General features: G+C 35.7%; 3 protein-coding genes across 3 annotated transcripts; 1 reads left to right on the top strand and 2 right to left on the bottom strand.

Annotated features, from left to right (window-relative positions):
• Window positions 1-132: 132 nt before the first annotated feature.
• Window positions 133-2,223, bottom strand: LOC122028282 (pentatricopeptide repeat-containing protein At3g05340-like). The gene has a single exon (XM_042587326.1). The coding sequence runs from the start codon at window positions 2,146-2,148 to the stop codon at window positions 256-258; it is 1,893 nt and encodes a 630-aa protein (XP_042443260.1). The 5' UTR covers window positions 2,149-2,223; the 3' UTR covers window positions 133-255.
• An 874-nt stretch (window positions 2,224-3,097) lies between these two features.
• LOC122028231 lies at window positions 3,098-6,986 on the top strand. Its single transcript, XM_042587260.1, has 3 exons — window positions 3,098-3,521; window positions 6,479-6,600; window positions 6,699-6,986. Exons 1-3 carry the CDS (start codon window positions 3,173-3,175, stop codon window positions 6,804-6,806), a joined length of 579 nt encoding a protein of 192 aa, XP_042443194.1. The 5' UTR covers window positions 3,098-3,172; the 3' UTR covers window positions 6,807-6,986.
• Window positions 6,987-7,791: 805 nt separating this feature from the next.
• On the bottom strand, window positions 7,792-19,418 carry LOC122027349. The gene is made up of 6 exons (XM_042586297.1): window positions 19,340-19,418; window positions 19,163-19,265; window positions 19,008-19,087; window positions 18,707-18,942; window positions 13,513-13,708; window positions 7,792-8,200 (listed from the first exon to the last, which is right to left on the bottom strand). The coding sequence occupies exons 1-6, from the start codon at window positions 19,340-19,342 to the stop codon at window positions 8,036-8,038; spliced, it is 783 nt and encodes a 260-aa protein (XP_042442231.1). The 5' UTR covers window positions 19,343-19,418; the 3' UTR covers window positions 7,792-8,035.
• Window positions 19,419-25,607: the final 6,189 nt, after the last annotated feature.

Here is a 25,607-nt window from a genome sequence, read left to right as displayed (position 1 = left end):
ATCATTTTAAAAATTATAAATCTTTATTAATATACATACAGGTATTTCAATTTTATCCTATTAATCAAATCTTAATCAAAATATAGACCATTCAGATTATTTATATGTGATTCCAAGGATAACATCGATATTATTAGTTTTACATAGGTTTATGGAGATTTGGCGGGGTGAAACAAAATAAAATGAAATGGGAATTATGATCATTTCTTCTAGTAATTTATTCTAAGATTTTGATACAAAATGGTACATTAAAAATCATTTCATGGTGGTTATTTCCAAATCATACAACACAGACCTTTTGCGCGCCTCATGCTCCTGGTCCCTAACAACAGCAACCAAGTTGTTCAATACTTCATAAATCACCTTGCCTTGAGGATGAACCCTATCTTCGACGACGAAAACATGCACCTCCTTCTCCACTTCAATCCAACTTGCTCCTGTATCCTTCTTCACTCCTTTCTTCTTCATCTGCTTGAGGATTCTAGCTCTCTCGACCAATCTTCCCTTCGATGAACATATGTTTGCCAACAAAACATAACCTGCAGGGCATTCTGGTGAAATTTCAAGCAAACGTTTTGCAGCATATCTTCCTATCTCCAAATCAACATGAATGCTAGAAGCACCAAGCAATGCCTGCCAAACTTGAGCATTAGGGCCGGCAACTGCACAAAGATCTTCAATGAAGTTCTTTGCATTGTTCAAAAGCCCTGCTCGACCCAACATGTCCACGACACAAGCATAATGCTCCATCCTCGGTACGATCCCGTGATGCAAGTGCATTGATTTTAAATACTCAATGCCTTTCTCGATAGAACCTATATGGCTACAAGCATGAAGCAAAGACAAGAAGGTGACATCTGTTGGTTCCATGCCTTCGGCTTTCATATGCTCATATAGCTTGAGTGTTTCCCCACCGTATCCATGACAGGCAAAGGCTGCTATGATCGAGTTCCACGACACCGAGTTCTTAACCTCCATCCGCGTAAAAATTTTGGATGAATCCCACAGTTCACCACATTTAGCATACATGTTGATCAGCCCATTAGAAACAAAAATATTTGATCCCAGTGACTTCTTAATGACCATTGAGTGTATTTGCTTGCCTAGAGAGAGGTGTGCTGAGGGACCAAATGCACCCAAAACAGCAGAGAACATGTTTTCGTCAAATTCTTTCCCTGATCTGACAATCTCAGCAAACAGTTTGAATGCCTTTTCCTCGAATCCATTATGTGACAAACCCACTAAAATCAGTGTAACACATACCTCATCAGTCTTTTTACAGGCCTGAAAGAGTTCAAGTGCTTCTTCCATCATGCCACATTTTGAGTACACATCCATTAGAGCACTTTGAACATGGAGGTCCATATGAAACCCAGTCTTTAGAATGAGACCATGAATCTGTCGTCCTACGGGAAGAGCCCGCAGTCCAGAACAAGCGAGGAGGGCACTTGTGTAGGTAAGAGAGTTTGCTTCCTCCGCAAATCGCATGTTGTGAAACATAGCTAAGCTATCCTCTGGCAGAAGGTTTTGAGCGAGCCCAGAAACCATGGCGGTCCAAGTAACAACATTTCTGCACCGCATTCCGTCGAACACCTTTCGGGCACAACTCGGAGACCCGGACCTAAAGTAAGCTGTCACGAGGGCATTGCCTACTGGAACCACTACGAGATATCCGCTAACAATTGTGCAAGCATGGATCATGGTGATCCCCAGGAAGAGCTCCATTTCGACATAGACTGACAAAACTGTGGAATAGGTAGCATGATCGGGAAGGCTGATCCCCGACTGATGCATTCGCTTGAAGTAGCCAATCCCTCTTTCCCAGTCATTCCCGATCAAGCAACCTGAAATGACGGAATTCCACGAGACGGAGTCTTTCAGCCTCATTTCATCGAACACCTTGGCCGCGGCGACCATTTGGCCGCATTTGGAGTACATGGAGACGAGCGCATTCCAGACGTGGATAGGGTGGCTACGAGCGTGGAGGGCGAAAGGGTCGAGAATTTTGAGAATAGCAGCATGAAACGATGTCCCGAGACGATAGTTCCTCTCTCTGCCGCAGAGGGAGACGAGAGAACTGAGACACGCATTGGCATGGCGATAGTTGAGAGGAAGAGGAAGGGCTCCTCCGTATCTCATGCCTCTCATTCATATTGTTCCATTGTCGTAACTGCGAATTAACCGATCAATTGCTTTTAACGGTTTTGATGATCGGTGAAAAATTAGTGGGAGGTTGATTATCCTAATATTATTTAGGGGTGTAATAGAGTCAACTTGAATTTTTGGATATTTGAGTTTAACTTATTTATAATCGAGTCGAGCTCGATCTTTATTTAACGAATATATTCATGACTCACGAGTTTATTCGAGTTTTTATCGAGTCTAAACGAGCTTAATAAATATAAATTATAAATTTAAATATTCATTAAAAATTAAATTATATATTTTTAAAAAAATTATAATATTCTTATTAAAATTTATAATTTTATTATAATAAATAAATTTAATATATTTATCTATATTTTTCATAAGTAGAATATAAAATTTATAAATTCAATATCAAAATTATTATTTTTATTATTTAAAAAATAATTCATGAGCTTAACGAATATGTTCACAAGTTAACAACTCGAATATTGTGAAGTTTAACTTTGATTTGTTTATCTTAATGAGTCTCATTAAACGATCTCAAATAAATTTTTATCGAATCGAGCTTCGAATAGTTCACGAGTAGTTTGACTCATTTACATTCCTCAATATTAATCTATGTCCGATGTCAACTAAAAAATTCGTGTGAGATCAAATTGATCATTGGTTAGCGTTTCTTAATTTATTTTAGTAACGAATGAGAATAAAAAGCCGAACCCGTCACCCTTAACCTGCTGTGAGATGAGGCCAAGGTCGTTACCCCCTCAGTCCGCTGTGTTTTGATAAGTTCAGATGGATCATCCCAGCAATTAATGACTTAAATTAGATAAATGATATCAACTTAAAAAATAAATAAATAAATAAAAATAGTAATCGTCGGGAGAATTAAAAAATTCATAATTTGGTTTATATATATATATATTAATGGTCATTACATGAAATAACCAATTATAAAGGCAAGAAACCCTAGCGACAGCCCGCTATAAAAAGCAGAGCCTGACGCGGCCGGCAGCCAGAGGCAGCAATGGGTAGATCACGGAGGAAGATCAAGAAATCCCATGCTAAAGTTCGCGTCGGGCTTCCGCGCAAGAAACCCGGTCTCTTCAAGCCCGTATGCATCATCCCGAAGGCTCTAGCTGCCCCCGACGGGGACGCGGATGCCGGAGAGGAAGGGACGAGGGAGTGGGACGCCAAGGGAAGCGTCATCCGTAACTACAGGACGTTTGGCGTAGTCTCCAACCCCAATATCCGTAGCGCCGTGTCGCTCTCTCATCAGATCGCAGAGTGCCCCGCTCTCCAGCTCCCTGACCGTGAATCTGCTCCTGTTTCGGAGTTCGACTCAATTGACAGCGGCAGCGATCTTGAATCCGATGGTTAGTTGATATAACACATGCTTTTCGTTTACATTTTGCTTTTACGTTTCACAGATTTTTTCCCCCTTTGATTGGACTGCTAGATTGCTTTTAAAAGTTCAATTGTTTTACAGTTAAACATGATTTCGTATTTTCAAACACTAATGTCCTTGGTTATGTCATTTACAAGTTCTAGCTTTTTATTGTAGTTAGGAAATTAGGTATATTGTTGTGCCTTTACACGGTCCCTTTGTACGTAGATTTTAAATTTCTTTAATGCATAAAGGTTGAACCACCTCGTATTTTCTCCGTTCTGGTTTCTAACTGTAGTAAGATTTGACAACCTTGTTCTAAGCATTTATCCTTTTGTTACCTGGTGAAGATGCCCGCACATACTAAATGCATCTATTGCAGCTTTGGTGCAATAGAGTATCTAGTTTTTATCATTGGAACTATTTCTGACTTTCTCTATTATGACTAATCAATGGTACTTTGCTATAACTGATGTGTTAGGTTGACTCAAAAGATGATTCGATAACTGGTACAATCCCTCTTCTGGAAACAAATTAGAGAACGGTTAGCTACTTAGATACAGTTGTCGTGGTTCTCAATAACTAAAAACCATGTTCTGTAACTCCTAGAATATATAAATTCATGTCCCCAGGGCGTAGCACAGCTGGGGGCGCATGGTTTCATGGCCGAGAGATCCAGGGTTCGATCCTCGGGGTGTCATTGCCTGGGGTTATCATCCCGATTATGCGCTTTCAGTTGTGTACCTGTATTTATCTCCCTCCATATCCGTGGGACCGGCTCTAGGGGGGCCGGGCCGTTGATGTGGCGGTTCCAGATAGAATATATAAATTCACAATATTTCAGTCAGATATCCCAATTCAGAAAATTACCTACTGATTAGAACATGGGCACATACATCTTCCACTGGACAAAATATGAGATTTCAGTCAGATATCCCAATTCAGAAAATTACCTACTGATTAGAACATGGGCACGTACATCTTCCACTGGACAAAATATGAGATTGAGCTCCCTGGCTGGAAGGGTGGGGGTATCACCATGTTCCCCTTTGCACTGTGATCATCTTCAACAACAAAGGGAAGCAAGCAGAAGCCTCCATTGGAAGTGAGCCTCATGTAATGAAAGCTGCTTGGTCCACAATATGTCCAAGTGTCCAATATAGTGCTTCTGTCCAACATAGGCAATGAAAAGTTGACCTCCTAGAAAGCATATGAGATACATACCAATTCTTAGCCTGGTAACCTGTTTTACCTATCATTAATATGTGAGTTATGGAGCTGAACTTGAGAGTGGTCCCACTTAATTTGAACAATAACATCTAGATGTTGGTGAAGTTAGGTCCCAATCATACATTTGTTTTGAGTAAGCCATGCAACTTGAAAAATGCTATCAAAGATCAACTTAGCACTAGTGACAACCATGAAAACAACAAGAAATATCCATACTTGTTGGTCCAAGTTGGCTGTCCTAGCAAAAATAGTTTCTTGTATAATTGGGTGTGACTGAACTGGCCATTACAGGAAATGCACAACCCCTTTACACTCCTTTCAATAGTTTTTGTACGAGTAGCCACTTTTACTGTTGATTGTGCTATCACAGATGGCCATTGTGTTATTTATGTGGTTCTACTGTTCCCACTCGATTATTTGGTGCCAGCCCTTGTTTTGTTATAGACTTGCTGAGTTCGTAGCTTCAGTGAGATTTTGGGGCCTGTTGGTTGCACTTCTGCAGAAATTAGGGGAAGAAACCACATACAAAAATGTCAACTTCTTGTTCAAAATTTAAGGAACTGCTCTAATCGACTGATCAAGTGCTCAAACTTCTGTTGGTAAGCTTGGGTGGTTCCAATCTGTTGTAGTGTCAATAGTTTACCACATTTTTGTGATTTGAATGGAGGGTCTGAAACAACAATGGGAGCTTTTGTAAATCTCCCCTTTGTCTGACACATCTGCTACAAATTTTATAAACCAAAGTCACATCCTTTCCACTAGGTGAAGCTACAGCCACATTCTCATGATCTGGTGTTTGTGGCTGGTAAAAGTTCTTTCATCAGCTTAATTAGGTCACTTTTCCACTAGGTGAAGCTACAGAATGTTCTCGTGGAGAATGTTCTCGTGATCTGGTGTTTGTGGCTGGTAAAAGAAGTGCTTGCTTCAGCTTAATTCGCAGAAGGATTCTCTTATTTCTTGTAGTATGGGAACTTGGATCTGTACAATTTTGTCATCATGACCTCCTGTTTTTGAGATGATGGAACCACATCTTTACCCTCTTGAACTACTATGAGATTGTTCCACCATCGTGATGATTTGATGTACTTGACTAAGGACTCAAGTAGTCAGGAAAGGAGCTATTTTGTTCTTGATTATCGCGGGATTCTAGCATTTAAGTTACCAAATCTTTAATGTGCCTGACTCTAGTTCCACAGTTCTAGAGATGTTGCTGTGGTGATTAACTGTTAATGCCTTCTGGATTAAGATTTTACTGTGTTAGTAGGATTTAGAGCTCTTTGGAAGGAGAGGAAGGCTTGGGACTTGTAAAGGCAGGAAACAGTTTGATTCAAGTGTAAATTGAGCATATATTCACTGTAAACTAGAGCATGGCCTCTCTGCATCGTCCTGCACACTAATTGTTACGTCCCAGTTACCCCAATATGAACTGCACACAACCAACTTAATCAACCGAGAGATATTAGTTTCAAAGACATAAGTTTATTGTTTAGGAAACGAAACTACGCTTTCTAGGGGGAAAAGACTTGATTGTTGTTTGCTGTATCTTGTTACTAATTCATCTCTCTTTTTTTCAGTGTTAGGAAATGTTTAGTGGGTTGTGTAGATTCATGCTGCATATAGTCAGAGCAAACTATTCTTTCACGGAAATCAACTCGTTTCCAGATAATTTTATTGCGTTTCCATTATTTACCTTCGACTTGATTTCAAACAATGCAGAATTGAAGTCTGCGCTTGGGAAGATGCGTAGGGATGGAAAAGTAGCACCTACTCAACCACTGACTTTTATGCAACGCGTTCATGTTGGGAAGTTAATTGAAAAATATGGTGATGATTATCAGGTATCCTTTATGCACTCTGAAATTAGTTAATAGTGTTTTGTCAATATGTTTCTGTTTCCTGATGCCCTGGTTCATAGCTGAGAAAACATAACCTGCAGGCCATGTTCAGGGATACGACGTTAAATCGAATGCAGCATTCTGTTGCGTCACTGAAGAAGTTATGCCAAAGGTACTATTCTCGGGGCAAGCTCTTCGTCACAACCTAAGAACCAAATTGTGGACGTCGAGGGTGCTCAACACGGTTACAATTGTCCCTGCACATCCTTTAGTTGCTCTTTTTGCATGTTTGGAATTAGAGGATATAAATATATTTGGCATGACATTGTTGAATTATGTAGTTCTCTTTTCTGAAGGGAAAAAAAAATACAAACGCCAACGTTTTAAAATCTCAAATTTTTGAAAAATGGTTTTTAATTTCATCAAATTTTAAGATAAGAAATTTCTACATTATAAATAGAATTCTAATTTCCTTTGTTTGGTTTTGAGCCAACGGTCTAATTTTCCAAATTGCCGAGGTGCTCTATGAAAATTTTTATAGATTCATCAATGGTAAAAACTACTTCTGGAGCTACTCATTGTCCACCCGTTTGAAACAATCGTTCCAGATGGTCACGACGGTCTAGGCCGTATAGAATTTTTATTATGGAATAAAATACAGATCCAAATAAACTCAATTTTAATCAAACTCAAAATAATTCGAAATTATTATCTTTTTCAAATCTATTTAACAAATATATTTGTGAAAATTAAAATTCTCTCCAAGCAAAAGATCGTACAGCAATATTTTACTTTTGACCTTCTAAATTAATATTTAAATATTTTCTTTACTTTTATTTTACTATCTTTCTTTCTAGTAATTATTTTTTTTTTTGAAAAAAATAGATCTTAATGAAAAAAAAAATTGGTTTCGTTCCTCCCGCCGATCCCACGGCGACGTGAATGAAAGTTAATCATATTCCAAACCGCCTTCTAGTTGGGTGGGCATTTAATCACACGAGGGAATAAGCCCGACGGGGAATGAACCTCAAAAAATTAGATCTCAAGCTCTCATGCTACTTCATGCTCATTTTGGAAGCGAACAAATAACTAATTAAACGCATGAGAGCTTTTCGCTATTGTAGATTGGCCATGACTGTCATCGTTTCACCATCATAAACAGTAATTTTTAACCTAAAAATTATCTATCAAGAATTGTGCAAAGAAACACGACAGATGAGCTTTATGTTACGCTATAAGAACACGCATCACTTTCTGCCACAATCAAGAGATTTTTTCTACTGTACCATCATATCACTCCATCGTTGGCCTTGGCGTCAAATTGACAGCCACCACAAAAAAATCTGCATATTATTGCAGAATTCAACTAGCAAAATATTGGGATCATAGTTCAGCACTCTTGATTTACACTTCTGCCATCCATTGATTCAAAACGGTTCTATGATTTATCATAAACTTCAATGATATCGTCATTCTCCATGCCAAGGGCTTCAGGTGTCGCATTTGAACTAACTTTCTCTCCGTCGAAAGAGAATACTAACTTGTCCAGCTTGACTTGTACCTTTTCAGCATACAATTTGAAAAGCCTATCAAAATTTTCATCCTGCAATGTACATGATTGCCCCTCTTTAAGTTCTAAACAATTACTTTATCAACAAAAACACAACTGAGTGTCAAAAGACAAAAAGGATAAAAGCCATTCAAGGATTAGTTAGGCTTAGACAAAGTGGGGAAAAAAACAATGATTAGAAGAACAGTTACACTTGCAACAATTCAGCAAACCTGATAAATATCATGTCTTTCTCTTTAATTTTTCAAATTAAAGTAATGGCCAAGTTGCTCCTATTCCTCTGAGCATCTATAACTCATATAGATTTATTATATTATTTAGGTTATAGAAAGTTGAGGAGCCTTAGCGCAATGGTAGTGCCGTGTGACTTAGAGGTTACAAGTTAGAATCTTGAAAACTGTCAATTGCAAAGTAGAGTAAGGCTACGTATAATAGACCCTTCCCGAGACTCCGTATTGACGGGAGCATTATGCACCAGACTGCCCTTTCATTTTAGGTTTAGAAACCCTAAAAAAATCTTAGATCTGCCATTAAGACAAATTGAGTGTTGGATAAGTTGTCTACTTCCTCCTATCTTCCCTAGGCATGAGAATGCCAACTCGGGCAAAACCTTGTATATCAAATGATAGTAGGCCACATTATGCTTGCTAACCCCAATACACATCTCATTCCCTCTTGTGATTCCATAAAAGAATTCCATAGTGTTCATTCACCCTCAGAATGCATTTGGTGCTCATCAACAGGAAGAACATCACAGATTACCTGAGCAGCACGTGCCCCATCTGCAAATTCACTCTCCACCTCAACACCCCATGAAATTCAGATGACAACATCATTTGACCCAATCTTATGACACGCTGTCACAAGGACTAATTTGTCCTCAAACAAGTAGTGGTAGTTACAGCCTATATGTCCTATTGTCATCATCTCCAGTTGCCCATCTCTGTAGTTTGTTAGCCAAAACAGCCACCACAAAATTCCAAGTCTCTCGCTAAGAGACCACACCAATACTACAGTAGGGACTGGCTAGCCTTATCTCGCCCCCTCCACCATCCCAAAACAATTGTGTCGAAGTGACCATTAAAGACTCAATCCTTGCATCCTCAATGTAACTGAGTGTGTTGATTAGAAAAATGCAATAGCACTTGAGAAGGTCGTGATAGAAAAAAGAAACATTGGAATCCAATTCATTTGATTCCTTAAAGCAAATTGTAAAATACTATAAAAGTACAAATTTCAGATCTATAAAGTACAAATTTCATTAGATTGGTCAAGAACAGAACAGATTGTAATCTCAATAGCAGAATTGCTCCCATCAATACAATACAATCACAATCACAATCATTCAAAGATATTACTACTATCTAATTTTATTGATAATTTAAATTCATTTTCAATAATTTATTTCCCCCAAAACTCCTTCCATCAAACTTTTGTCTCAACAAACCACAATTTCATTTGATCACATCTTAACACCAAAAATCCCTCTTGATTAGTTACTATCTGAATTAACAAAATCAAGAGTCCTGCACTGAGTAATCACAACCCTATCTGTGTCAACTCGTCAAGAATATCACCAATGTCTAACATATATCTTCACTAATAAAAATAGGATTATGTGGGAGAAGGTTCATGCCAGTCTCTCCCAATATTATGTGAGTACATTATAGTCAAAATCACAAATCTAAGTGACTCAAGGACATCATAAAATATTTAAATCCTAAACTATTTTTCACTTTGATTGCCACATCGGAGGGAATTTTGGGTGATATGACATGATGGGCATGAGCAAACTTGATTTGCTGAAATAAAGTCAGTTAGTGAGATTGAAATTTTCTCACAGGTTGTTCCAGGCTTTACTTGCAACTATTGGGTGAACCAAGTAATACTACCAAGATTAGATTTATACAATAGGAAAATATTCTCTCACATACTTCAAAGATCAATTATATATCAAATAGATAAATTTGAAATGAATGGCCCAAGTGTATTGGAAATCAAAGTTAATTTGAAAAAAAAAAAAACTCATGGATTGTGAAGTTCGAATAAAAATCAGATGGACTATCATTTGAGAGAAAGATCAAATTTCTTTTAGGTAAGAAATGTCAAACTTAGACAAGAGACAAGAAATCCAGATAAAGGTAAATACTTTAATCATGGTTTAAAATTTCGACCCGTGCCGAGGTTTCGGTCTCAGGCCGGAACGATACGGTTTCGGTATCGTATCGTGCCGCGCCGATATAGTTTCGGTATTTTTTATTTATCTATAATAATGATAAGATAAATATGTTTATTGTGTATATAAAAATAAGTTGTATATTGATTTATTATAAGTTCTCAATTATTGAATAATTTAATATTGTTAAAAAAAATAATTAAAAATAATTTTATTTAAATAGAATTGATATATCAATAATTCAGATTAAAATGGAAGTATCTATAATAATAATAATAATAATAATAATACAAGATATTATTTTATATTAATAATAATTATATAAATTAACTATTTATTTATTTAATTAATTATTAATTAAATAATATATATTTTAAATAGTAAAAAATATCAAGTAAAAAATTAAAAAAAATCAGAATATAAATATAATTTATTAGAATTTTTTAATTTTTTTTAGAATTTTTTAAAAAATTTAAATGAAATTTAAAATAATAAAAATATATTAGAATATAAATAAGAATTATTATATATTTTTTAAAATTTTTAAATGAAATTTAAAATATTATCAGTATATTAATTAATAAAATTTATTTAATTTATTTTAATTTTAAATATATTTTTTTATATATTTTATTAGGTTAATTTAACTAGGTTTATAAAAGCCTCTTCGAAATATCACACATCCTCTACCCATCCTCCTTAGGAATTGTTTAAATTAATAAAATAAAATAAATAATTATTAAAAACAGAAAAAAAAAAAAAACGCGTACCCGAGATCGCGATCGATCATCGCGATCTCGCGGGGGGCGTCCGGCGACGCTGGAAGCGTCGCCGGACGCCTCCGGCGGCGCCGGAAGGGTCGCCAGAAGCGTCCGGCGACCCTGCTGGACGATTTTGGCGCCCCAGAAGGCGTCGCGCGCGACGCCTTCGCTGCCAAATGTGCCGCGGGACGCCGCCGGAGACGTCCCGCGTCTCCTCTAGCGCCGAAGGAGGCGTCCCGCGTCTCCTCCGGCGCCGCCGAGACGGGGACGCCTCCCGTGCCGGTTTCGGCCGCCCGGCGGAACGGTAAAAACCGTCCGTGCGGGACGGCACAGAACGGCACTTCAAACCTTGACTTTAATAATATTTTAATAACAGAGACTGCGTCAGTAAGCCAATCGCATTTGTTAATGAATCACTTGTCTAAATGATTTTTCTTTCTTTTCCCCCCTTCGTTTTTCTCTCCTTCTGTGTCCAATGGACATTTATAAACAGAAAGGACATGTTGGAAAATTAACGATCTTTCACTCTCTTGATTTTGCACCCTTTAAATTCAAAGTAAACTAGGAAAGGGAGCTGTCCTCCCACTTTTCCTACCTCTTTTCCATTAAGATAATCCAGTCTTTCTGTGTTGGATGTTTTCAGCATCTGATAATAACTGGGAAAATTAGATATTCCAAGGTCAATCTAGAGAGCCCAATCCATCTATTTTGCTGCTAGCAAGTAGCAGCAAGAAAGCAATGCCGCCATCTGGTTCAATGAGGCATCAAAACATCCATTCAATAGGCTCATCCATAAAATAACTAGTGATGGAAATTGAAAAGGATCTTCAGGTTGTTGATAAGTTCTTTCATCATAGAAGGACATCCAATCTACTCTGACACTCCTAGGACGCTATCAAGTATCAATATAAAGTCCAATGCAAAGTACTTAGCACGAATGATGACATTACAAATTTGTCTGATTTACAATTACATGGAGACATTTGATGAAGAACAAATAAGGAAGCAGCAAATGGAGGTAAACCTTAAGTATAATAAGGGGTTGTATTTGGTTACAATTATTTCAAACTGATAAAATTATTGCAACTTGGGAGCCACACTGAAAGACCATGTCACACATCAACCCATTGGGTTTATCTTTTTGAGTATTTTATCACATTTTAAAAATATATATTTTTATTACTTAAAAGTCTAAGACAAAAACAACCCAAAACCAATAAAGTTATCTGGGCCTAGAATCCTATCCACTACATGAATAAGTCTGCAATTGATGTACCAAAAAGGGTAGTTAGCAATAAAGGTATCATATTGGCATTAGCAAAGGCCCTTTCAATATTTATTGAGAAATTGGTCATCTTACAAAGCCTAATCAAAAGATTTTTAAAAAAAAATACAATTAGGAAGAAATTAGCTAGGAAATAAATTTGATTCCAATGCAAATAAGCTGCAATTTGTTCAAGGTTAAATCAAAATAAAAAAAAAGAATATTATTGAGATACGGTCAAATTAGTTAAATTTTGAGGGGAGAAAACTGGACCAATATAGCTGACTTTTCACTGATTTCAGCTTGAATTTTTTAAATTCTAATAAACACATGGGCGAGGGAGTGACAATTTTAGTCATTCACATCAATTCTAACTCAAAACACAATCTCACAACCTCAAGATTTATGCAAGGTTAAGGGATAATCGTTCAATCTTGTCACTGCTCATGATCTTTCACAAGCTAGATCTAGATCCTTAATAGTAGCCTTGAAACTGCCTTACTCTTATCAATGTCTCTCAAAAAAGATTATAGTTGATGGAGCCATGGAGGAGACAATATATTTCTCTTGATCACTTAAAATCACTTTCATATAAAACCCGATTTGGATTTAACTGAGATGGCAAGTCCCACCTATAAATGGAGCTGATGCTATCAAATAATAATATATAAGATAATATTATATCAATAAATATGATTTTATCACATCATAATGTAGTTTTAGTAATATTTATTAATTCTATATGAAAAATGTGATTTATTAATTACTAATAACCTAATGAGATACAATAATCTAATATTATTTAGAATTATAAAAGGAGATTTTATCAAATAATAATCCAATATTATTATCCCAATATTCATAATACGATATTGTTGAAGGAAAAATCATGCTTAGAATACACTGTAATACATATAGACCCAAAATATTGACACAGACCTCTAAGCACTGTACTCCACAAATACTGAACTTTCCTTAGGATAAAAAATAAACCTTGGTTACTACTTACTCATACATAATATAGCATTCCTTTAAAATCCAGTATGGTACAGTAAAATATATGCCAATATAACCTCGATCAACCTGTAACCCATAATAAGATAGCAACATTTGAAGAAAGTAAAACATGAGCAAGAAACATTACCAAATAGACACGAAACTGCATTTGTCCTAGTTTGTCTTGGATTGATATTACTATCTTTTGTCTTAGGATTTGTTCTTTTGATGGTTGCTCAACGGGTTTTCTTGATCTGTTATGCTGCTCTATCTCAGCTTCCTCTACATGATGCAGTACATCTTGCACTGACTGAGCAATCGAAGCTAGATTTTGCTTATGTAATCTACAAATTAGAGAGAAAAACACATCAAATTACATAACCACATACAGTTGTAAGTATTAAAGTCGGTTGAATGGCAGGAATGACTGCATTCATCAACTGGGAACAATATAACAATAAAATGATAAGCTCTGGACATAAAAAAATTACATAAAACTTTTGCACTTTCCTTATCCAGATAAACTTAAAATAGAGCTCGAGTGGAAAAAAAAAAGCATCAAATGACAGTAGTTTAATGTTGAGAAAGCATTGATGTGGGTGCTAAACATAATTAAACACTGCATTTCAACCAAAAAAGTTTAAAAATCCAGCCCCTGCCACATTGATTAGTGAATATTTACAGTGAGTAACTGTAAACTGAAGCTTGATCGCTGGTTTATAGATCAATTTTAGAACTGAGTTTGGTTAAATGTGGATGTGATGCCCATGTCTGCTAATTCCTTCTATCAAAGAAAAATTTCATATCACGCATATAAAAGCCAGATCTTCTTAGTCTTTGAGCTTAATAAACCAAAATATTATAGTGCATTATAGTATATTGGCATGAGTTGCTTAAAATGGCTTTTCAATGACCCAAAGCGAAAGAATACTGACCAATTATATCATAGTTGATTTACAGAAACACTCAATCCTAGAAGTAATCACTAATTCCTTGAGATGTCAGAATGATAGTCTTAAATTTAGAAGAAATAAATCAAACGGTTGAAATTAATAAAAGAAAATTAGCATTTGACGAACTTGTATTAAGCAAACTAAATGACACAATTCATGGTGTGCGCTAATTTTTTTAATATTATATTACATAAACTCCAAAAATGCATATGACTTTTCCTCTTTAAGAACCATTTATTTATCTGTCTGCCCAGTGCTACAAGGCTACTTAGAAAATATATTTTTTTAATATTATATTTCATAAACTCCAAAAATGTAGATGGTTTTCCTTCTTTAAGAACCATTTATTTGTCTGCACAGTGCTAGAAGGCCACTTGCAAAATATAACTAAGTGTTGTACCATATACACAGCGACGAAATTTTCATATATGTTAGCAAACAAGTGAATGACTAATGCTTTCCATTCAAATTATCAAAGAGTGAAAGACTTAGTAACTGAGATGAAGGGACCATCGGATGCTGTGTGTCTAACAGTTAAGTTACATAAACATGGAAGAAAGGAAAGGAAAGAATAAAGCTTCTACAGGAGGCAGTCAACATTAGATTTGTATAGCTTCCAGAAGTCTTGTCCACTGAAAACAGGAAACACACTACCCTTCCAATCCAATCAAAATTGATTAGGCAATAAGTTACAAAGCTCAATGGAGTCATGAAGTTAAACAAGCCTTACACATTTGTGAGGTCTGTTACAAAGTACACAGCAGAGTGCCACAAAGAATAATGATGAAGCAATTTGAGGTCTGTTAGACTTTAGCTCAAGAATTTCAAACATTTGTGAGATCAACAAAAATAGCACAGTTCCAACAGCACTTGCATGTCTTTGCAGTTACTTGTATGTTTATTTGGACAAACATAAGAGGAAAGAAAAGGAAAGAAATAAATTTGATGATTAATAATCAATTTCTGTGAATTTTTTAGATCATCAAACAATCAGATTATAAATCTATGGTATATCAACCTGATTTCTATCACATGGACTGGCAATTTTCTTATAGCGGAGGAACATGGCTCACATATCAAGTTTCATGCTTGGATTTTTTTTTTATTTGTTTAATTAGGTTGCTTGAATAATACTGTAAAATTCTATAAATTGCATATGTTATATTTTCTTTTGATAATTTTATCTTTTATGTTTCTAAATCTCCTGCAAGTAAACAAAGGTCAAGTGAAGACGAGCCAAGAAAACATAGCCTGGAGTGAATTAAAGACACAAATGTATATTAATTCTTTAGAAAGGCTATGTTTAAACATTGCTTGCAAGCAGTCCAGTAAAATACCAGTACTAATACCCAATTTCCATTCTACGAGGGCAAGCCCTAGCTACAACACAGTATCAACCAGCAATGATGATTTCTTCCTGATCTTCCTCTACGAACGATACACTTATGCGCAGACAGAAAAATCTCCTTACCCTTCTTATTTCCCCCTCCTGATCAGTATAAAATAAAGCAATAGCTTTTCCGCGGCACCATTTGATAAGTACCTATGTGTGCTATAAATTATGAAAGAGCGAAAGACTTAGTAGCTGACATGAAGGGACCATCGGATGCTGTGTGTCTAACAGTTAAGTTACATAAACATGGAGGAAAGGAAAGGAAAGGAAAGAATACAGCTTCTGCAGAAGGTAGTCAACATTAGATTTGCATAGCTTCCAGAAGTCTTGTCCACTGAAAACAGGAAACACACTACCCTTCCAATCCAATCAAAAATGATTAGGCAACAAAGTTACAAAGCTAAATGGAATCATGAAGTTAAACAAGCCTTACACATTGCAAAAGGTACACAGCAGAGTGCCACAAAGAATAATGATGAAGCAATTTGAGGTCTGTTAGACTTTAGCTCAAAAGAATTTCAACATTTGTGAGATCAACAAAAATAGCACAGTTCGAACAGCGCTTGTGTGTCTTTGCAGTTACTTGTATGTTTATTTGGACAAACATAAGAGGAAAGAAATGGAAAAGAAATAAATTTGCTGATTAATAATCAATTTCTATGAAATTTCAATCAGATTATAGATCTATGGTATATCAATCTGATTTCTATCACATGGACTGGCAATTTTCTTAGTGGAGGAAAATGGTTCGCATATCAAGTTCCATGCTTGGATTTTATTTTATTATTTCCTTAATTGGGTTGCTTGAATAATACTGTAAAATTCTATAAATTACATATGTTATATTTTCTTTTGATAATTTTATCTTTCATGTTTCTAAATCTCCTGCAAGTAAACAAACGTCAAGTGAAGATGAGCCAAGAAAACATAGCCTGGAGTGAATTAAAGACACAAATGTATATTAATTCTTTACAAAGGCTATGTTTAAACATTGCTTGCAAGCAGTCCAGTAAAATACCAGAACTAATACACAATTGACATGACACCCAATTTCCATTCTAAAATGGCAAGCCCTAGCTACAACACAGTATCAACCAGCATTGATGATTTCTTTCTCATCTTCCTCTACGAACGATACACTTATGCACAGACAGAAAAATCTCCTTCCCCTTCTTAGTTCCCCCTCCTGATCAGTATAAAAAAAAGGCAATAGCTTTTCCGAGGGCACCAACTGATAACTACGTATGTGTGCTATATAGGACTGTCAATTTAGCATTGTGCTTTCAAATGACTGTGATACGTGATACAATATGTTGCCATTTCAAGCTATACTATGTTTCTTTCTTTTGGGCTAGTCATGTGTTCATTAACTATTTGTTTCTTTGTTGATTGGATAGATAGGATTTTCAATATCAGTTCTTTATTGTGATTCAAATGTCAGTTTAAGTAGTCAAACTTTGAGCCATTGCCATCCAACCATGTTTATCCCCTCTATTTGGGGTTGACTGCATTAATTTTAACATCAAATTTACTCTATACAAAGCTATATCATTAGTAGTATTCATATTACTTTTTTTTATTACATTACTTTTTTTTTCTTTGGTCTCACTCTACCCTATCACTTTAATAGATTTAACTCTACTAACTAGAGAATCTATTGCCTGTTTGAATATGCCCATACCATCTCTACCTTTTTCACTTATTAGTAATTTTATTTTTTGATTTCTAAACTTCACACATCCATCTTAGTATTCTCATTTCATCTACATTAACATTTTGTAGATGTTGCTATATAAAAGCCAAAAGATTTTGATCTATAAAGGATGGTGTGACATACCGCATTCATATAAAGTTTTGAAGCAACTTATAGGAAATAAGATAGTTGATTCAAGGGGCAAGAAGAGAGCCATATATTATGGTTCTTTTCACATTTTTTGTACAATGGCTTAATTCTTATTAGGTTGGGGATTCAATTAACTATTTTGCATAATCACTTGTACAAGTGAGTCAGATATTAAAGGGAGTTTGAATTACATTACCGACTTAGTTTAGTTTTAATTAGTTTTGAATGATTGCTTCTAGACTTTCTGAGTTTTGATCCAAATGCCTATTAATCCATTGAAGATTTTCAATTATTGTCTGGTTCACATCTTCCAGATCGATTTTATTTAAGTGATGATTACATTCAATTTTTGATATGATTAATTATTATTAGATTTTTCAAGACTTTTTTAAAATACTTAACAGTTACTTTCATTTTAAGTTTTGTATATCCAAATTTTTTCAGAGATTCCCTTGCTGCAACGTTCTGTTAGGCATTATGAATTAAAGGAAATATTGTGGTTAACTTGGACAGCAGGCAGGTTACACATACCACTGTGCCGAGATGTGAGGTCCAGGTGGTGATGATTACTCTGAGGTATGTGCTCACGCCCTTGACAGGCATTCTAGGACCTGCCAAGGCTCATTCAAACAAACCCGTGCTCCATTCATCCGGCCGGATGTGTGGGTAACGAGGCCACCTTCACAACCTGCTCCCTTCTATCCTATCCAAAGTCAGCCAAACCAACCCTGGTCAACTTGAAGGTTTCCTATATTTTTATGAATGGAGATTAAATATAACTTTGTTACTTAGCTTTGATCAAGTTTAGGTTGTGCATAATTTTTCAATTTATTTAATATCTTGTTCAACTGGTAGTTAATTACTTTTAGGTCCTTTTATATTATGTTTAATTTAAACTTATAAGCTTTATAATCATTCTTAAGTTTTAGTCTCTGTAATGAACTTTCCCATTTCCTCCTGCCTTTCCTTCATGTTTCTTTGCTTCAAAGTAAACACAATCTTACATTTCCCCTAATTCGAAGTAAGCACAGCATAAATGTTCGATTGCCAATTTTAGCATTCAATTCTTCATACAAGAGAAGAAGAAGAAGAAGAAGAAGAAGAAAAGAAGAGTAATATCTAAAATCTCAGGTAAACAAGGATTAGATCATACCGCAACTCTTGGAGAGTCTTCTCCTCTCGTGATTTTAATCTGGGGTTTGGAACCCTAGGGGGCGGCGGAGGCAGCCAATCCTCATCATTGTTAGCCTTCTCACCTAATCCCTTTACCGAATTCGGAGGCTTACGAGGCGGCACCTGACCCCCGCCTTTCTTCCCTTTCCCATCTACTTCCTCGTCATCGTCAAGGACAACCACAGTGGCTCCGTAATTACCTTTCACGTTCCCCTCCTACACAACCACTAGAACTGTCAAAGACAATTTCCCCCAGAATGATCCACCGGTGAAGAAAGAACCTTATTTGCACTGACGGAGGCATCCGACGCTTTCTTGCGCTCGACAAAGGTGACAATAGGGGAAGAATCGAAGGCGTCATCTGTGCGGAATACAGAAATCACTTGCCGGCCAAGAAATGGACTTCGAGTGAAGCGAGAAGAAAACAGGAACTAACCCTGGAAGGAGAGGAGATCCACGGGCTCGACGCGGTTGTAATTGAAGAGAGGCTCGAACTCTTCTTCCTCCTCCACCGTTACCAACGCCGCCTTGGCCGCATCCTGCGTCCAAAACCGAAGATTATTCGAGATCGAGATCGAGATCGAGATCGAGAGAGGGGGTTCTTGTTCCGAACCATGAAGCGGGCTTTCGACTGCAACTGGAATCAAGACGGACGACTGAAGCGGCAGAGAAGGGCAAACTTCAGATAGAGCGGCGATTTATAGAATTATCCTGTTTTTATTGGTAAATTCTAGTTTTGCCCCCCAAAAAGATTATTAATTCTTTTAAATATCCTAAAAATTTTAAATTTTAAAAATAACATCAGTTATCCGCTTGGATAACTTAATATTTTTAAAAATAATTTATAAGTTAACGGGAAAAAGTAATCGGTAAATTTTAATGGCTTGTAGAATCTGGTAAGTTAGAAAATAAATTTATTTAATTAAAAAATTAATTAAGTTAGTTAAAAAATTAATTAAAATTTATTAATAAAAATTAATTAGATAATATTTTTAAAAATTAAATATGAAAATAAGTGAGAAAGAATATAATTTATTTATAAAATATGATATTAATTAAACATCCTTAATAATAGCTTTAAAAAGAATTTTAAAAAAATCATTTTAGCTAGTTAGATTCTGACATTTTTTTATTACGTTTTTATTTGGAAGAAAAAATTTTATAAATATTTTATAATTGAAAATTTAATCATGAATATCTAGATCATAATTTGGATATGTTATCGTGACAGTATAAATTCTGAGGACATAATATTGTCGAAAAGTAATTAAGATGAATCTAATGAAATTGATATATAAAAAATAGTTTTAAAAATCTATAAAATATTTAAATATTTTGAAGGCTCTAGATAAACATCGATTTTGCAAAAATAATTAAAAATTATATCAAAGGTTAGTACCATAAATATATCACCTAAATTTTCTATTCTTTGAATTTAACTATTCCGAATAAATTTATCATAATTAATCGATATAAATTAAATATCATATATTAATTAAAATTTTATATAATCTAAAAACGGGCTGGACATCATATAAGTGCCTTTTGCTATATGTACAAGCTTATTATCTTGCATACTCTTATACGAGCGATTATGGATGACAGCCAACGTGGCTAGTTGATATAGACAAAAATCTAACATTTTCTCCCCCTCTTCAAAATGTACAGACATATTTTGGCTCTCTCTCTTACCTTCCATTCGTTTCCAATCGCTTGTCTTCAAAACCAAAGCTCTAAACCCTCTTTCTCTCTCATCTCGATCCTCTCTTTCCCCGCGTTAGATCCTAGTCGCAGGCCATCTTCTTTAGTGACCAGATCGTGTGGAGTGTGGGATAGGGTTTTCATTCAACCTGTACTACTCATCCCCCTTCCCCCTTTTCTACTTGTGTTTCTAATAGCACATTCTACGGGAGTTGCAAAATGTATGTTGAGTGTTTTTCTTTTACCCATTATTGTAGTTGGTTTGCAAACACCAGCACTGGTTTTTGCAAATTAGCACCAACCTTGATGTTGATGTTTACAAACCAGCTACAATGTGATGTTGTTTTTTCAATACTAGCTACAACATTATGATGGTTTATAAAAACCAGCACAGCATGTAATGGTTTTCCTTAATCATAGAAATAATGTTTTGTATATATATATTTGTTTATTTATGTTAATAATTGATATTTTGCCATGGGATTCTAATCATTAGTTGATCTTAATCATAAATTCTAATGAAATAGTATTTTAGGTCACTTTAATAATTTTTTGGCCGCCCAACAATGAAAAGATAAGATCGTGGTTCTGTTCGTTTATATGATCGATATAAAATGATCATTAAACAATCCCCCTTTGTTTTTTTGACATACAAGATATTCAACAAATTCGTAGTCTACTCATGAATATATTTTAGTTGGGATTCAACACCTCAAACCTTTATATATTCAGGTACATTTTCTAGCATTGAAAGTTAGAAGTGCATAATAGAAAGCTAATCAATTTAAATTTTTAAGTGTCCCAGTAGCTTTCACTAGAAGAGATGTATCTCAATTGTTATTGTTGGGTATTTCAGATAGAGGTGCATCTGTTCCTATGAACTAAACTAATGTATCAGGTGACTTCTTTCTTCCTTACTTCTCTAATAAAAAAGAACCTACTAGATCAAGAATTGAGGAGTTGCTGAAACTCTATTCTTATAGAGTTCAAATAGATCATGATGTTTTATTATTTTGTAAATTATATATTTTGTATATATTTATTTGTGTTTTATTTTCATCTAGTACATATAAAGTTCCATTAGATCTTGTAGATATTGTAGATGATTTTGAAAATCTAGGTAGATTCAATTGGGTTGAAGTGATTCATCAATTTATTGTTCTCCAATTACCTACCATCAAGGATCTTTTTGCATCAAGTCTGACATCCCATACGAGTACTTTAGTTTCATACCTCAAGGGATTTGCTGGTCTTTTAGTTGTAAGTTTGTTTCAATGGAAAATGTGATTTTTTTTATATGGACATTATTATATATGTAAGATTGCGTCTAATGTTATAGGCATGATTTTTAGAGCATGTCTCAATCCAAAAACCATATAATACTTAAGGCGCATGAATAAATAAGTAGAGGTCTACTCATTCTCATATTAGTAAGGTGAGATATTTTCGGAAGATATGTGTCCCCGAGGCCATGGTGCCACGATATGATATCTAGGTTGTCACATAGGCACCCATGGTTCGAACCCCAACTGCCATATATTTATAGGATTTTTTTCCTCCAAATGGAGGGTGTAACCAAAGGATGCTGGGTTTTGGGCTGGCCATCGCGTGTGCTTCCCGATTTACCCTAGTGACCAGTGGAAAACTTCCGTGAGGTCGGATCGGTCATCTCCAAAGATAGTTAATGAGGCTAACTGGGATTATCATAAGGTGAGAGCTTTATTGGAGCAAGTATCACCTAACCAAGTAAATATCTACGGCTATCACCTAATTTCATTTTTGCAATTGTTAAATAATTATTTCTAATTTGATAGGTTATTAGTGAACTAGTCCCTACCCCTTGTGAAAAAGCATTAGTAGAAAATCTCCCTCAACTCGATGTTACTCCACATTCATTAGAGCCATTACCAGTACATGATATAGAAGGCAGTTGCTGAACTGACAGTGAATGCCCTAAATGTATTATTCATCATAACCGAATCAAGGAGCTAAAAATGAAGAACAATTAGCTAAATGAAAGGGTAAAATAATTACTTAGAATAATAGAAAATTAGGGCATCTTGGCTGAATCAAGCGACCCTATAGTGGATCCTCATCTTGAACCTGTTGCTTCTAGAACAAGGAATATTAGAGGTCGTGATTGAAGTTACTATGATTACAGGGATACTCCTATTGATAGTCCTACATGGTTAAAGTTGGTACCTCTGAAGAAGAGAAGTAAGATAGAAATTAGCAAGCCTTCGGAGAACATTACAATATCTATAATGTAGGATCAAAAGTGCTAGAAGGGGGGGGGGGTGAATAATGTCATGGCTATTTCGTTTGTTAAGAGTAAAATACGCAGTGGGAAAATAAAACAACACACGAACACCAAGGTTTTACTTGGTTTGGAGCCTGTGGCAACTCCTACTCCAAGACTCATACTCGTTGAGTGTTTACTTTGGGCAATCACTATCAATTCAGAAAATTACAATTTGAAATACAAGATTAAAGTAATAACAGAAAATTATACCGACAACAAAAATCAGAAAAGTTGAAGCTTCTGGTCGTCGGAGTCGAGTTACAGCTTTATAGGATCGTTCTTTGAGCAACACACGGAAGAAGGATCGTAATTTGGAGTGTTGTGTTTGTTGCTGGTCGAATCAGACTTATATAGTATTGGATCGAGATGCGCTAGAGGAGGAGGAGGGGTGAATAGCGCTCATGGCTTTCACTTAATGTATTCGAAGAATCAATGAGTAAATGCAGTGGAAATTAAAACACAACACAAAAAGACCCAAGTGTTTTTACTTGGTTCGAATCCTTGGGCGACTCCTACTCCAAGGCCCACACTCGTTGAGCGTTTACTTCGAGCAATCACTATAAGCTCGGAAAAGGTACAACTTTAAAGTACAATATTAAAACTGAAATAACAATTATACTGACAATGAAAAATAGCGAACTGAAACTTCTGGTTGTCAGAGTCTTGTTATAACTTTACTGGAATGTCTCTTGAGCAGCACACGGAAGAAGGGTTGTCAAATTGTGATTAATGCAAATGTTGATCAAGACTGCCTTATAAAGGCTGTTAAGGGCGCCTTCAAGTCCCTTGAGGGCGCCTCCAATCACCAGGTCAACCGCGCGTGGATAAGGCCTGACTTCTTCGTCGCTCATCCACTTGAGGGCGCCTCCAACCTCTTGGAGGGTGCCTTCAATGCCGTCTGAGGTGCCTCAGCACTCCATAAGGGTGCCTCCAGCTTCGCTGCGTGCACCCCTCAACCTTTGCACCCGAGGCGCCTCCAAGCTCCATGGAGGGTGCCTCGGGTACTGTTCATCCGAGGCAAAACTTGCTCCTTTATCCTTGCAAGATATGTTAGTCCCAAAAATACCCTACAACACAAAGTTATCACATAATAATAAAGTAAACAAAGATATTTGACAGTCACCGGACTGTCCTGTTTGACTTCGAATTTCCGACTGAAAATCCTAGGTCGAACCGACGCCTACTGTTCCCTCTTCGGGGAACGCACCCTCACCTACTCCACTCAGGAGAGTATATCTATTGCCAGACTGGTCTTCCAGACCGACTGGACTTTTGTTTAGCGCCCGAGTCTTTAGGTCTTTCCGCTGGACGTTCGCTCCACGACCCGCCCAGTCTTTCACTTGGTTCGCGACTCCAGGACTTTCCACCTAGAGTCCCCGACTCTGGATTTTTGCCTGAAGACCTTGACCCGCCAAGGCTTTCCGCCTAGGGTTACCACCCCCTAGGACCTAGGGTTACCACCCCCTAGGGTTTTCCTGTCTGCCTAACCGTAGCTAGGACTTTTGCCTAAGATACCTTAGGACTTTTTCCTGCAAGCTCATTCAACACATTAAATCACCAATAATCTTAACTTTGAATCCTTTGCCATTATCAAAATCCAGGTTTGATCGTCGAATGTTTCCCGCACCAACAATCTCCTCCTTTTTTATTATGGCAACAGAAATTCAAGGTTAAGTAAAAAGACATAAAGAAATAAAGAAATAATGTTGTAAAGAATTTCAATGACAGTGCAAGCATAACTGAACAATACAAGCATTTGATTATGGCAACATAATTGCATAAATAAATTTAAGCACAAAGCTCCTCTAAATTTTCTTTATATAGATTTTTATATTTGAATTTTCTTATACTAATTTTCTTTATATAAATTTTTAGATTTGAATTTTCTTATACTCTCCCCCTTTACCATATATCAAAAGAAACAACAAAAAGAAAGTAAAGTAAATAAGAATAGAGAAGAGGAAAATTTTCTTAGCTTTTTAGTAGGTTTGAAGAACCAAAACTTAGCTATAAAAAAACTTAGCTTTAGAAAGATAGATGAATTGTAAAAATTTTAGCTTTAGAAAGATTTTTAAAACCTTAAAGAGTAAGTATTTTAGTTAAAACTAACGTAGCTTAAATAGGAGGTTGAAAATATTTTGATAAACACTTAGCTTTTAGAATAAATTTTCTTGTAGACTTTTTAGCTAAGTGAATTAAAAAAAACCTTAATCAAAAGTTAAGCAGGGAGCTTAGTTTAAAAATAATCTGTTTTTCCCTTTTTTTTTTTTTTTGAGAAAGTACTTAGATTAACAAAACTTTTTCCTTAAAAAAAATTCCAGAAACTAAGTTTGGAAAGAAGTTTTTATCTAAGTTTGTTGACTTTGAAAAGTAACTTAGAAAAAAAAATTAGTGTAAAAAGAACGAACAAAAATCTATGATAAAACTTAAAAAAATTTTAGAGATTCAAAAATTAATTTTACTTAGTTAAATTTGAAAAATACTTAGCTTAAGTAGTATCAACTTGTAAAATTTTAGCTAAGTCCACTTTCACTTAGAAGAGTAAGTCAATTTTAAAGAAAAGTTAGCTCTCTTTTCCAAAAATCCTAAAGTCCAAGCATGAGAAAAAAGTATTAAAACTAAATACTTAATTTCCTTAGCCAAATGTCTAACAATTAGCTACTAGCTGCTTACCTAAAAGGCAATAATTTTCACTTGGTTAGTCAAATTAAGTCAGTGATCTAGTTAGATTTGACTGAGATAAGATAACTTAACTTGATTAATGTAAATATGGTATTTATTGCCTAGACTTATGTCGATGCACAGACATAAGCATTCTTAAGTCCAGGCAGTACCCTATGCATCTCACACCATTCTAAGTATTTTCATACACAAACAA

This window comes from Zingiber officinale, chromosome 10A (genome assembly GCF_018446385.1).
Source record: "Zingiber officinale cultivar Zhangliang chromosome 10A, Zo_v1.1, whole genome shotgun sequence".
Taxonomy (NCBI): domain Eukaryota; kingdom Viridiplantae; phylum Streptophyta; class Magnoliopsida; order Zingiberales; family Zingiberaceae; genus Zingiber; species Zingiber officinale.
This window is presented reverse-complemented; position numbering and strand designations above follow the sequence as displayed.